Source organism: Rattus norvegicus, chromosome 5 (assembly GCF_021556685.1).
Source record: "Rattus norvegicus strain SHRSP/BbbUtx chromosome 5, alternate assembly SHRSP_T2T, whole genome shotgun sequence".
NCBI lineage: Eukaryota > Metazoa > Chordata > Mammalia > Rodentia > Muridae > Rattus > Rattus norvegicus.
This window is the reverse complement of record NC_141538.1, coordinates 79,116,799-79,131,877: the sequence shown is the minus strand read 5'-3', so window position 1 is coordinate 79,131,877 and position 15,079 is coordinate 79,116,799. Positions and strand designations below refer to the sequence as shown.

Sequence of the window (15,079 nt, the reverse complement as noted above, 5' to 3'; positions counted from 1 at the left end):
ATGTTGGAGACATTGACTTTCTGAGCATTTCTTTCTCTAATTGTCCATTTTCTTCTCTCTTTTCACTAAGAAATTAATTGAAGAACTGGGCAGGTTCAATGTTCCCATCCAAGACTTAGAAACTCATGCAAGTAGCCAAGAGTCTAACCCAAACATAGAAGGTTAGGAGAGAAAGGAAATTTTACGTTCCCGGTTAATATTACCAGCAGTGGGTTTTTTTCTTTCTTTCTTTTTTTTTTTTTTCCGGAGCTGGGGACCGAACCCAGGGCCTTGCGCTTGCTAGGCAAGTGCTCTACCACTGAGCTAAATCCCCAACCCCTCCAACAGTGTTTTTAATATGTAAAGTCTATCATAGTTTCTAAGTAGCTGTTCCAGTACACAGTTTTCACTGCAGTTAGCTGTGTGTCAGCCTTGTATGAACAGCTTTATAATGATGGAGTCAGTGGTTTCATATGTGTTTTCTAGATCAGATCCAGGCACTGTGTGTCCTCACAGATGCAGAGAACAGAAAACCAGACTCAGCCAGAGCCCAGGATTCTTATTTCTTTGAACCTTCTGGTGCGGTTTTAAAGACTATTGATTCAGCCGTCTTTGTTGCTAAAGCACCTATCACACAGTGCATCTCTTTCTTGTTCCCATGTGCTCAATAACACTACGTTCTATTGAGATTTTCCTTTTGCTGGGCACCACAGTCTGTGTTTTATATACATAGTATAATGGAGAACTTAACGATTCAGTGTGCTTGAAGAATCTGTTAATATTTAATGTTTAGACATCTGGTCTAACTGTTAGATTTTTAATTCCTTATTTCTTTTCAGGATTACTTATTGATGAGGAAATGATTTTCATGAACAAAGCAATGGATAATCATCTGCCGACTGTGAATACTCTCTTGAGCAGACTAAAGCTCTATCTGGTGAAGGATCCGCTCTTAGAGTTCAAAGAAGGGCCCTGTGGAAAGGATAATTTCATGTATGTAACTCCCAGTCTGTATTTGCTCTAACACCGGAGAACATCCTCTGTACAGCCACAGGTTTAGATGCTGTGGGGAGGGTTCCTCTGCTTCATCTCAACCTACATGAGAGTCTTTGTGTATTTAATTGGCAATGTTTATCAAATGTTTTTAGTATTAATTAATCTTGTTTTATTTTTGATTTAAGGGAGTGCTTCTCTGTTCAAGAACATTCAGAATCTTTTGTGAGAGATTTCCGTATGGCTGAGGAGACCTTTTGTAAGGAGAAACTAGTATGTTTCAATAGAATCATAACACTTGCTTTCAGTAATGTATTTATAGAAATAAGGGAACATACCTTTATAAGTTTTAGTAATTTACTTTAACTGTTTACAACTATCATGTGAAAATATTTTAATACTAAGTTGACTATATATCAATTATAGAGTCAAATTTACTTCTAAATAATGAGTCTCAGCCATAGCTGAGGTTGAAGTTGGACCCTACCCAGTTACATCCTGAGTTAATTGGTCTAGTGGGCAGTCCAGGTACAGAGAACTTTTAAACCTCTTTTAGCAACTTTAATCACTATATTTGGTATAGAAATGTAAGTAGTTACATTTAAAAATTATAAGCTAAATTCTATTATTATCATTCTAATTTAAGTACACATAATGTTTTGTGGACATCTGAAACATTTTAAATACTGAGACTTTTCTTAATACTTTCAGAGGATATACACACAAGGCAGTAAAGGTACTTCAAGGGTTTCCTTACAGATAAAACGTGAACAACTTGGTAAAGATATTAACTTGCTTATGAATTCCTGACTCCATTTAATCTCCCTTCTCTTGTTAGTTCTGAGTGGTGCAGTCTCACATGTTGAGAAATATTATCTATGAGGGTGAGAGAAAAATACAACCCCTGGGGCGTGGTAGAGATGAGCTCTAGTCACAGCCATCTATTCAGTTTGTGCTACTTTTCTATCTCTCATTTTCTGTGGTAATTCTTTTTAATTTATAATTTCTAAAACTTATTTTACTAGTGAAAATGAAGATACAAACACATTTAGAGATACTGTATGTCACTAAGGTGATGGAAATTATAAAAAGATTATTCAACAAAGGCATTGCTTGTAAAAGAAACCTGTTTTTGACTTCTAAACCTCTATTTCTTGAAAGTGTGTATGGCATTCAAGACAGAGTACAACTTGTTTAAATTTTAGTTGCCACTAAACAAACATATCCATTTAAGAACTAAATGTATTTCCTTGGAACTATTCTGTAATTTTTTTAAATGTTATATTATTTCAGCCATCAGTTTTTCCTTTTGAGCTTAAATCCTTGATGTCTACAAATTCCAAACAAGAAATTCTGGTTCTACCACCATCAAAACTGAAGGAGTTATTAGACTCAATACCGAAAACAGTGGACTCTGTAGATGAAAATGAACATTTCAACAGAGGTGAGAGTGCACTTAGAAATGTGTTCCTTGTGAAACTCCTTGTTGTTGGAGTTGTTATTGACTAAAATACTTTACAGAGGTGCTCTGAGTTACCTGACGAAGGCTCGGGGGGCATGGCCGTTAGACTCTTCTCCCACTGTCCCTTTTTCTCTGGTGCTGGATTTGAGTCCAGGCCTTTGTGGCTAGCAGGCACTCTACCACTGAGTTCCGTCTCTGAGATCCGACTTAGATTTGGTTATTCTGCAATTCAGTAAAATGTAACCATATATGTGATCTTCCTGTGGCTGGTCTCTTTCACTTACCATAATTTTTTCAAACTTATGTATGTTACAGGATGTATCAGTGCTTTGTTGATTTTTATAACCAAATAGTATCCCATTGTAGAGATGTTTTCTCACATTTTATTTACCCATGATGCATCTGTTGACAGACATTTGAATTATTTATATGCTTTAATGTTATAAACTTGCTAAATATTTATTTAGAAGTTTGTGTGTTATTTATATCATTTTGGTTTAACTTATTAATGGGTTTTGTCCTATGCTTTTCCTACTTCTGTAGTTTTGTTGGTCTTCCCTCGTACTTCCAATGCTCTGCCCTTCTCCTGCTAATCCCCTTCCTTCCCTTTCTCCATGTCGCGTGGATTCTCTTACCTTTTAACATTCTCTTTCTCTAACTGCACTTTAATAATTAATTTTAAGTTTTTGTAATTATACTTATGTACAGAAAACTTAGCAGGGTACATTTAGCCCAGTTCAGTGGCAAGTTCTTTAGTCTTTACCTTTTTCCAGCTTGGCAGTGTGAGCCACAGACTTAGGGCCTGGGGTGTTGCCTTCCCATAGGCAGCAGATCTCACTATATCTGTCATTATAATTGGTTCTAATAGATTCCACCAGCTTAGCCAGAGCACCCTTGTCTTCCAAGTTACCCTGTGTGAAGGCAGCAGTGGTGCATGTCTTCCTGTGGACCAGACTGGCCTTTCCCTTGATGATGCGATAAGGCACCCCATTTTTTGACACAAGGCAGGCAGGAAAACCACCAGCTCAGTGGGGTCTGTCTACATCATGTGCAGTTACCACCAGCTGAGCATTCTTGTTATCCACCAAGGTGGTGACCATATTGACCCCTGCTCGGAGGACAGGTGGCCTCTTAGTTGGGACGTCCCCTTTGTCAGCAGTTTTCTTCTCAGCACGGGCCAGCAGCCTTTGCTTCTTCTCCTGCTTTGTCTCTGGGCTGTACTTGTGGGCAAGCTTAAGCAGCTGGGTAACTGTTTACTGGTCTAGGGCCTGGGGGAACTGGTTAATGTCAGGAAGCACTTTGAGCAGCTTATAGAGGATGGCGCTTTACCCCTGAAGCCGATATTACCAGAGCCATTTTATGAAGTGGGTGAGTTCTCTTTGGAGCTTAAAGACCTGTCAAATGCCAAAGTTCTTAGACGTTTTCTCAAACTGGGATCACTTTTTGGCTTCTCTTCAGTCTTCTTTCCTTTGGGTACCTTGCTTGGCTAGAGGAGATGAAAGAAAATTGGCTCCAGTTATATAATTCAGCACTTGGTCCATTGCCAGTTGACTTTTATGCTGAGTGAGAGAGATGGGCCTTGTGTCATTCTTGTGCTTGTGGATATCCAGATTTCCCAGCACCAATTTTAAAGAGGCTGGGTTTTCTGTTTGTTTTTGTTTGTTTGTTTTTTAATGTCTGTTTCTATGCTTTTGTCAAATAATGCAGTGACTGTAGCTGTGTTGGGTTATTTCTAGTTCCCTGTCTCTCCTGCTGGCTGACATGTCCACATACACGTGTTTCGTTTCCTCTCAGGATGTGTGTGAGGGCAGAGCTGCTGCATCATGGGAGCCCCACCGCGTAACTTCCTGAGGAGCTGCCAGAAGGTGTGCCTGAGCGCTTGCAGTGGTTTCAGGGTTCTGATGACTGGCCTCCTCTTTTAAACTTGTTATCGGGCATTGAAATACCTGGCCTAGTGGGTGTGAATTGGTAGCACCTGGTAGTGGGCTTTGATGTTCCTGGGTAGATTTTCATGTGCTAACAGCCATGTATGTACTGTCCTTGGCTGCTTTTCATGTGCTAACAGCCATGTATGTACTGTCCTTGTCTGCTTGGTTTAGATACTTTGTCTGCTTTTAGTCTGGTTGTTCTCCTGTGTGTGAGTCAGGGTGTTTCCACACTGCTGTCTTAGTGAATGATGCTGCGCGTACACCCGTGTGTAGCTATTGCTCTGAGATACTGTTTGTGCTCATTCTGGATGGCTGTCCCAGCAGCAGGCTTGCCAGACTGTGTATATACCAGCTCTATTTTTAGTTGTACTAATTCACATTTCTAGTCACAGTATATGAAGATTTTTGGATTGTATATAAAATGAGGGTATGACCACTCCAAGGTATGGCTGAGGAGAACATTTTTATTGTGGATATGAAGGAGAGAACAGCCAGAGGCATCTGCAGAGTAGGAAAAGAAAATAGTAGACTAAACATGGCAGCAGACTGAGCTGGGTCATGGGGGAAGGGGAGATGGAGAGTGAGAAAGAAGAGAGAGGGGGAAGGGCAAAGACAGAGAGGACCAAGAGGCCAAAATGGCAGCTTCTATAGGAATGAGAACCTGGAGGAAAAGAAGCCCTGGAGTGACGTTCAGGGTAGGGGGTAGGGTGAGAAGAGCCAGCAGAGACTCTGCAACAGGTACTCATGATGCTCAGAGATCGGGAGGCCAGCACGCATCTCGACATGCTAATAGGCACCACAGTTAGCCATCTGTCCTCTTTCTTTTGGACCTGACAGACAGTTCATCAGTAGCATATCAAAGCACAGCAGACTGTTAGGATTTTTTATCCTGAAAATTTATTGAATTTCTTTATTCCAGATTTTATTTTGTCAAAGCCTTGCACTTATGTATAATATCACAATATCTGCAAACAGACATAATTTGACTACCTCCTTTTCAGTTTGGATACCTTTTATTTCTCTTTATTGCCTCACTGTTCTGTTGGGACTTTTAGTGCTGTGGTGAACAGTGATGGAGAAAGCAGACATCCAGCTCTTTCTTTCTTAAGAAGCCTTCACATTTGAGGATCAGCTAGCTGTGTTTTCCTGTTTTTCTTCTGTGGCTGTTGTTTAAATTCTGCTATCTCCCACTAATGAGAGTTGATTCTTGTTTATTTCACAGTAAGTTGTCGGTTTGGCTCAAAATTTATAAACTCTCCCCCACATGAGGAGTAAGTTGAAGTCTCTGTTAAGTGTTTTCAGTCTTAAGAGTCCTTCATGAACTCCACAGCAAACATAGTTCAGGAGTTAAGGATTTACACAGAGTATGTTTGTAGAGAGTTTGGGGCCTCTCTGTTGCTCTCTCCTTTCTTGAATCCACTTTCCTGCTGCTTTGTTAAACCCAGACTCCAGCAAAGATAGATTTGTCTTCAAAAATGTCATGACGAGGAGACTCATATTGTTATCCAAGTTCAGGTTAAGAGCTGTAAATGGGAAAGGACCCAGGGTCGGTTACTCCCAGTTGTCTATGTGCTTTCTCCTCTGACTGTCATTTTACATATTTGTGATTCTAAAATCCCACCAACTATACGACTCATTATCCACTTAATAAAAATGTAGGGGAAAGAAGCCTTCTAAATATACATACTGATTATAAGATAAATAATAATTTTATAAACAAAATAGAAAAATCTGTGTTACACCCAAGGAATTAATGTGTATTTAAGAGTTGTTTATAAGAGCTGTGTGTTAGGGCTGGAGAGATGGTTCAGCCACTAAGAGCACTGACTGCTCTTCCAGAGGTCCTGAGTTCAAATGCCAGCAACCAACCATGTGGTGGCTCACAACCATCTGTAATGGGATCTGATGCCTTCTTGTGGTGTGTCTGAAGACAGCTACAGTGTACTCACAAACATAAAATAAATAAAAATCTAAAAAAAACCCAAAAAACAAAAAACAGTTGTGTGTTAGAAAGGATAGCAAGTAATGAGGCTGGGAGAGGGCCAGGGCAGTACAGAGCTCAGCACAGGCAGGAAGACCTGAGTTTGAGCCCTCAGCACTCACTGAAAGCCAAGCATGCATCTACCTGCCTGTGGTTCTAGAGCTGGGAAGAGTGAGATGGGCGGATGCCTGCGGCTTGCTTGCCTGTCTGCCTAAGTCAGATCAGTGAGCTGGGGGTTCAGTGAGAGACTGTGTCTGAAATAGAATGTGGGAAGTGACTGAGGAAGATCCCCAACATAGACTGCTAGCTTCTACGTGCACATATATGCAGGCACATGCACGTACAGATACAGAAACACGTGCACACAATAACAATAATAAAGTCATAGCACAATATGCCAGGCAACTGGAAAAGGAAATAACCATTAACACAGACCAGTGCCAGGAGGTATGATTGAGTGGCAGAGTGCCCAGCACACCCAAGGCTTGGTTTTAACTGTAGAACCACAAGTAGAATTCCAGCTCAATAAAGTTTAGCAAGTCAGCATTTGTGGCTGGAAGACTAGGTTTTTGAAAGAGTCCGTGTTCTTACTTACCCCATCTTACCTTTCAATTGTTTTGCAGATTTTTGCATTTTTATATTTTTCGGTTGTTTTAATTGATAGATGGGGAATGAAGGGAATATGTATCAGAGAATATGCATTACCTGTTATGTCAACATTTTTTTCAGAATATGACTTTAGTGGCACTTTGCTGATAGTTTCTTCCATTTCCTTTCAGATCTTTCTTCCAAGCATGGATTTGATACTGAGGATATAAGCTGCAGCTCCACAGAAAACTTAACTTGTGCAAGACTTTGTGAACCAGAGTGCGACGAGCCAGGTAGAGATTTTGCCTGTCATTGACTTCAAGGGTCACCTATAGGTGCAAAAGTACACTGCGTTTGCATTTGTAGTCTATTGTGAATCGGGTTTTGTGTTCAAAACTCAGTGCTTATGATCCTCCTTGTCATCTTTCTCTTTTTCCACCCCTTTATATTTGCTCTGTCAGAACCTTGTCAGCAACAAAGGTGGGCATGTACACAGCAGAGTTATGTTTGATCGGATGAGTGGAGAAAATAATACTAAAATTAAAATGCTAATCAGTAAAGTGTGTGCCACAGAAGCATGGCTACCTAGCTGCTGTCCCCAGTACCCAACCACTGATAGATCTGGCACCAAAATATGGCAGAGTCAGGGTGTAAGACACCCTGCATTGACTTAGTGTGTATATACACCTTATATACACATAATCTTAAAGTATACCTGACTATTTTCAGGCCCATTCTATTAATTTATAATTCTGACAAGGACATCTAGAGTCATGACTCACTGAGGTAAAGAGTTACTCCTCCATTTCCCTAACATCACCAGTATTTACTATGGAAATAAAATAGTGCTGTTTCCTAAATGCTAACAACATAAGCCTGCAGGATGAAACTCTCCTTATACACAAAGCCCTTGGGATTTATCCTACATAGCAAGCTCAGGAAAGTTCAGCCAACACAGTAGTTTTTAAAGTCACAGCTGTCCCATTGAAATACCAAGTGATAAATTTGTAATTCTTTATATAGATACACTTTATATAGATTTAGGACTGTTATTTTGTATCTCAAGGAATCTGAATTTCTTGTGTTGTGTGTACCTGTGCACCCATATATGTGAGTGGGAGCCTGAGGTCAACCTCAAGTACTGTTCCGCAGAAGCCCTCCAGGTTGTTTTCTGAGATAGGCGCTCTCCTGGAACGTTGGGCTCGTGGAGAAAGGATAGTCTGGGATTTCAAGGGCATGTGTGCCCTCATGCCCAGCTTTTTACACAGGTGCTGGGATTGAACTAAGGTTCTGCTGCTTTACCAACTGAGCTGTCGCCTTAGCCCCACCCCCAATCTCACTGTCATCTTTTCTCTTCTTACCGACATATTTTGTTGCCACAGCAAAAGCTATATAAGCAGCACAAATTGAATTTGGTGACAAAAAAAGAGGGAGGGGGCATGAAGTTGGGATAGGGGTGTGGATCTGGGAGGAATTGGGAAAAGGGTGGATATGATAAAATACTATACTAAATTCTTTTAAAAATTAATACAAAAATTTTTGCAATAAATTGACCAAGCCAAATATTATTTGCAAGAGTTCTAAATCTTATCTTATACAGTATTATATATCTTTAATTTCCATTTAATATCATTTAATTTCCAGGAGAACTAGAAATGCCACCATCCCATCTGAGCTTACCAAGGCAGCATTCTTCAGTGAATTCGTTATACGCAGGATTTCAGACATTTCCGTTTTCTGCTGCGTGTAAAATGTAAGTAAAGATTACATCTAGAACCGAAGCTGCAGTTCAGGACAAGCAGTTTTTAATGAAATATCTCCATGTAAAGGCAACTTCCAAGACATTCTTATGAAAACATATGAGACTGTATAGTGTGTATGGAGAGAGCACAGGACTATATGTGCACACATCTGTGGTTCCCACAGACTGTTTATTGTTAGATAGTGGTGCAAGAAACGCATAAGTCTGACTTTGCTTTTTCACCGTATAATCTTTTAGAGTAAATTTCAGAATTTTGAATGTGATGTTACTATTAAAAGTATCACTACTAATATTATAGTAATATTGCTATTAAAAGTAAATAAATCGAAAGTTGTAAGGTCCTAACAGAAATAAAATGACTAAGAAATTGCCTCTGAACAGTTGCCCGTGGCACTCACTGCCATGTAAGGCACATTGTGTGGATTAGTTCCATAATAGATACCATACACTGCATGGCATGAACAATAAAGTCTTATTTTCTCACTGTCCCAGAAGCTACTGAATTTGTTGCATTGGTTTTGACTGTGTAGGATTAAAAGGTACTCTAGTGACTTCCTTTACCTAAATATCTCCAAACACAGTCATCCTCTGCTATTCTGAAATTGAGGTTTTGAGATATTGATTTGGGAGGTCACATAAGCGTCTTAAAGCTCTGTATTAAGGTTACCAGGTTCCCCCACTTGCTCTTAGTTGCTCTGTGCCTCAGACTTTCTCTGCAGTGCTGAGTGTCTACTTAAAGACTCTACAGGGTCTTCAAAAATATGACATGAATATATGTGTGCATACATATTCATCTGTGGGGAGGATGAGCTAAGGGTTCCAGAATAGTGTGTTCATCAGTGTATTTCCCAGAGGAGCACCAGGCCATCCTAATGCATCTCTATCAGAGCTGTCCTCTGACCTTGCTGACCGTTGTTGCCTCAGTATTGAAAATACCAGAAGTAGGGGTTGATCCATAAATCTGTTCAGCACCCAGGGTTATTGCACAGAATTGTCTGTGGTCCTAGAGTTGATACTACAAGGCTTTCAAATCATCATATTCTAGTTAGACCATGTTATATATCTTTTGTTTTGTTTTGTTGTTTTGATTTTTGAGACAAAGCTTCTGTGTGTAGATTAGGCTAACCTCAAACTCAGAGAGCCACCTGCCTCTGCCTCCCAAGTGCTGGGATTAAAGACCAAAAAGGCCTATCTTAGCAGGCCAGCATGCATGGCTGCTGACAGAGTCTGAGATAGCTTTGGTGTTGTCTTTTATTATGTAGCAGACATAAATGTGGTGCTTCCAAGGTAAGCTGGTCTATTATCTTGGAATAAAGCTACTCAATTTTGCTTCTTATTCAAGTCACTAGGAACTTAGTACAGTCTTCGTTCCCACAAAAACTGGAACTTAATGAGACCTACACCCCACCCGTCCAGGAGAATTCCAGGCATGCCTGGAGGTCCTTATGATTGGTTCCTGGCTGCTCTTGCTGAGTGGCTGCTGTAGGATAGCTGCAGGGAGTCGCAGCCAAGGACCCAGACGTCATCACTGGTTCTGCACACATCTTTAATGGTCTGTCTGATGTCTAATGAGACAAGGAGGATCCGGCACTGGGTGCCTTGAGTATATCTTCATTCTGTCTAGGAATCACTTGCATTTGTGTATGCTGTGTGTGTAAAACTCAGCCATGAGCTCAGCATATATGTAGCATGAATGAGCTCTGGAAAAGCATGGCATACACATTCAGTCATGTATGCTCTAATACTGTAGTCCCTTTGCTAGAGAGAAAGCTTTTTATCTGCAGGGCACAGCCTTTATTGGGCTCTTTTACTCTATTTTGTTTATCATAAAGTATCTGGGGAGGCAGGTTGGCAAGACAGTTTGGGGGCTGTCTTTTATTATGTGGCAGGCATAAATGTTCTGTTCAGAATCAGGAGTCAATATACATTTGCATAATCTTAAATTTCAGTTAGCATTCAAATATTAACCATAATAACTCTTTTTAATTATTTTATTTTTGTTTTATGAGCATTGGTGTTTGGTTTTTTTGTTTTTGTTTTTGTTTTTTTGCTTACATGTAAGTCTGTGTGAGGGTGTTGGATCCTGGATTTATAGACAGTTGTGAGCTGCCATGTGGGTGTTGGGAATTGAACCCCGGTCCTCTGGAAGAACAGTCAGTGCTCCGAACCCCCAGGCCCTCTCTCCATCCCATACAGTAACTCTTTAATCTATTTTCTATTTATTGTTGTAACTCAAATGGCTAATGAGACTTTAGGAAACAAGTCTTGCCTGATGCATTGTGATTTGGCAGCTAGAACAAAATGGCTTTTAAAACAGTTAATGGATCTAGAATCACTCGAAACAACTGAAAGTTACACACCACTTCGAGAGATAAGTCACTTCCATCTGGTTTCCATGACTAGAACCTTTAAAATTCCCGTTTAAAAAACGTTTTAAGTCTAAGCGTTGAGATTATTGATGTAATTTCAGCATTTGGCAGTCTGAGCAGTAGAGTCATAAATTTCAGACCACCTGGGCTACATGGGTTACCTGTATTTTTAAAAAAGTGTGCCTTAATTATAAAGCCAAGAGAATGTTAATTTTTTTGTGGGGGTGAGGAAGGAAAGGAGGGAAAGATCATTTAACTCACAGTTTCATATAACAGAGCATCATCAGAAGCAGTGAGGGCAGGGCCTGGGGTCAGGAGCCAGTGCAGAGGCCATGAAGCAGTGCCGATTGTTGGCCTGCTCATGTCTTGCTTAGCCTGCTTTCTTATAGAACCCAGGCCCTTCCCCATCAGTCACTAATTTTAAAAAGTGCCCTACAGGCTTGTCTGTATCAGGGAGGCAGTTTCTCACTGAGGTTCTCTCCTTTCAGATAACTTTAGTTTGTGTCAAGTTGACACGAAAGTAACTGGCCAGCACACCTTTGTGAGAACTTTAGCTTGTCTTGTGCTCTGCTGTGAGTAACTAAAGGTTCTAAGAACTCTCCCCATACCTGTGTGCAAAGTGAGGCTTTTGCAAAACCTCAGAAACTTATCTAGAACTCTGTGTGCTGAGCAGTGTGGCCTGCAGCAAAGCAGCTTTAGCCAGAGGAAAGGTACCTCATCCAACCTCATCTGCCTCGTTGTAAGTCCAATGGCCGTGTTATAGAAACTGTGTTGATGGGAAGACAACAAATCCCAGAGCATCATGGGAGATGGGTGGATACCTGCTGTGACTTTTCACAGTGGCACAGGCGGGTCAGCTCTCCTAACAGGGCAAAGGCACAGAGAGTGAATCTTGGTGGTTTTACTTGGTTTTCAGGCTGTTTTCAGCTTTCAAATGGGCACCAGCATCCCCTGCCTCTGCTTTCTGCTGAGCCATGAAGTACACAGCTGTCTGCTGCCCAGTGCTCCTACCACCATGATGTTTACCCAAGCTCATGGGGCTACGCTCTTGGACTGAACCCTCGGAAACCAAGAACCAAATTAAATTCATTTGCCCTTAATTTATTCCTTCAGTTATTTGGTTACAGTGATGGAAAGTTAACTAATACAGAAAATGTTCTACGCACAGTCAACTTTACACCCAGACACTTCGCTTTAAACACAACACCCCATCCCATGTCTCCAAAGGCTCTAGTCCAAATGTATTCAGTCTGTCTCTTTGCTTAACTTTTCACATGGTTTGAGAGTCCAAATTCAGAGTCTCAATGGAGACTCAAGGCAACCTCTTACTTGAACCTCTATAAAATTAAAAGGAAAATTATATTGTGCTGATTACAGCAGGAGTCCCCTTCTGAAATGGAGGAAGAGGAGCGTAGAAAGGAAGGATGAAAGTAGAGCCAAGCCCCTCAGGACAAACACCAAAGCCTGCAGTTTCACGTCCAGCCTCTGAAGCACTCAGTCTCCTGACGTCTGCTCCAAGGGGACCCCTCGCTTTTTAAATTATGTTTTTTTTATTGCTGTGATGAAACACTGTGGCCAAAAATAACCTGGGAAAAAAGAGTTTGCTTGTTTGTTTGTTTTCTTACACTGTCGAATCACGTGGAAGGCAGTCAGGACAGGAACTGAAGCAGGGCAGGAACCTGCAGACAGGAGCTGATGCAGAGACCAAGGAGGGTGCCGATTACTGCTCAAGTCTCATGGCTTGCTCAGCCTGCTTTTTATAGAACCCTGGACCACCATCCCAGGGATGGCAGCACCCGCGATGGGCTGCCCTCCACCCCCATCAATCATTAATTTTACAGTGTCCTACGGACTTGCCTAAAGCCCCACCTTAAGGAGACATTCTCCTCATTGAGGTTAGGGATGTCTTTAACTTGTGTCAAGTTGACATCCAAATAGCTCTCTTGGGTTTGCTCCTCTCATTGCCTGTGATCTTCCTTGGTAGACGTTCCGTATGTTGGCGACTCCAGCCGCCCAGGCTTTCACTGCAGCTTCACCTTCACCAATCAGCTCCTCCACTATCAAGTGCTCAGAGCTCCATGAAGGAGTGTGTTTGTTACACACTACCTGTCCTTCCAGGTCTTCTTTTTAAAATGTGGGTTGAAGTCTACATGAAGCCATACGTTTTCTATTCTGTATGCCTGGAGATCCAGCATCGTGTCAAGATGCCAGTGTCTTCTGCCAGTTAAAACATAGTCAGGCCACCCCACACCATGGCTATAGCTGTGTCTGAGGAGCTAGGAACTTGAACTAATGAAACCACTTCCCTTGATGGCCCTGTGGGAGCAAGGTGTCCCACCACTCACTTCTCAGGAAAGCATGTCGGATGAGTTACACCTCAGAGCCTGTTGTGTGGATCCAATTCCTGAGATGCCCACAGATACCTTTCTTATGGGAACGGTGCACTGCTTAGCTCCTCTTTAGTGGTGCTGATCCCTTTATTAGACCATCTTCATTATCTAGAAATTTAAACACCCTTTTCTAGCCAAATTGCATGTTTTCCCTATCCTCCCAACTCTGTTTTTTAGTCCCAAATTTCACTGTAAACTTGTTACAAGTAGACACCAGTAATCAACCATTGTCATGGCTACAACCAGATATCTGCCTGAAGCAGCTTAAGTGAGGAAGGGTTTGCCTTGTTTCAGGTTTCAGGGGTTTAGTCCATACTGGCTTGGCCTGTGTGCTTGGGCAGTGCATCATTATAGCAGTAGGAGCTTATGGCGGAGAGCACTGTTCACTCCATGGTTGGCAAGGAAGCAGAGACAGGGAGGCTAATGCTCCTTTGCTTTCTCATTCTCTCCTTTTGTCCTTTCCTTTCATCCTGGCCTTGGGCTGGTACCACCCACGCAGCCCTCAGTTGATGGAAATGCCCTGACTGATATACCCTGGCAGACACACATCACTGTGCCTCGCCAGTCTCTCTGGTGGTTCTGAATCCAGCCACGTTAATGAGAAGATTGAGTGTCACAATCATGTTTGTGCCCACAGGACTGACTGAGAAATTTATTAATACCAAGTCTTTTTTCCTTTGGTTTTCCAAGTTTTCTCTGTGTAGCTCTGGCTGTCCTGGAACTCACTCTGTAGACTAGGCTGACCTTGAACTAGGAGATCTGCCTGCCTCTGCCTCCCAAGTGGTGGGGTCAAAGGTGAGCACCACTATTACCAGCTGGTGCCAAGTCTTTAAGAGAAGGAAAAGGTAATTCGCAATTTGGTTTATTCAGCTCTATTTCAGCTTAAGCATTTACAAAATAAAGTTTATTTTTACTTGCATTTACATGTAAAAAACTTAGAAAAGTACTTTTCTTAAAATATGGTTGAATAAAACAGCCAATACTATTGATGAATTAGACTTTGATTCTTCCTTCACAGTAATTTGCTGGGCGCTGGAGAATCAGCTAACACGTATTGTATGCTGTGGCAGCTGGGGAGCTGCAGAAACTCTTGGGTCTCGTTCTTGCTCACAGGTACAGAGTGCTTGCTACTGAATGGCAAATAGAATGAAAAGAGTACGATGTGACCGTTTCCTATCGTGGAACGCACACCAAGTCCAGGTGTCCTCTAGAGGCTCACTGTATAAAGTCAGTCTTGCTGATTTTCTCATAGTTCTTATCTAAGAAATAAAGAGAAAACAGACAATCTAACCTATACTTATAGATGTATATGTGTAATTCTTTGTATTTCTTAGTCTGTTCTAATGTGAAAAGTAATGTTAAATTTTTCATTTCCATTTTTCAAGCTTTCTAAGAAGGATGTTTAAAACCTTTAGCAAACTCCATTTGTAATTTAATAGAATAATTTTGAGTTGAATAAGCCCCTCCAAGACTGTCTATATACAATGAGAACAATGAGAAACTGTGTATTTTCTAAAACATGTATCTATAAAAGACACATACAAGCCGGGTGGTGGAGGCTCACGCCTTTAATCCCAGCTCTTGGGAGGTAGACATAGGCTAATCTCTGTGAGTTTGAGGCCAGCTG

At 41.3% G+C, this 15,079-nt stretch overlaps 1 protein-coding gene and 1 long non-coding RNA gene across 2 annotated transcripts in view; one reads left to right on the top strand and one right to left on the bottom strand.

Annotated features, from left to right (window-relative positions):
* The window catches only part of Shoc1 (shortage in chiasmata 1), a 95,797-nt gene that overhangs the window by 25,516 nt on the left and 55,202 nt on the right, over positions 1-15,079 (top strand). Inside the window, 6 exon segments of the mRNA NM_001446935.1 lie at positions 819-972; positions 1,161-1,245; positions 2,266-2,416; positions 7,123-7,224; positions 8,576-8,684; positions 14,471-14,565. Coding sequence (NP_001433864.1) covers positions 819-972; positions 1,161-1,245; positions 2,266-2,416; positions 7,123-7,224; positions 8,576-8,684; positions 14,471-14,565 — 696 coding nt within the window.
* LOC148005815 (uncharacterized) lies at positions 5,243-8,694 on the bottom strand. Its single transcript, XR_015620242.1, has 3 exons — positions 8,612-8,694; positions 7,049-7,260; positions 5,243-5,885 (listed from the first exon to the last, which is right to left on the bottom strand). It is a non-coding gene; the product is annotated as an uncharacterized LOC148005815 (long non-coding RNA).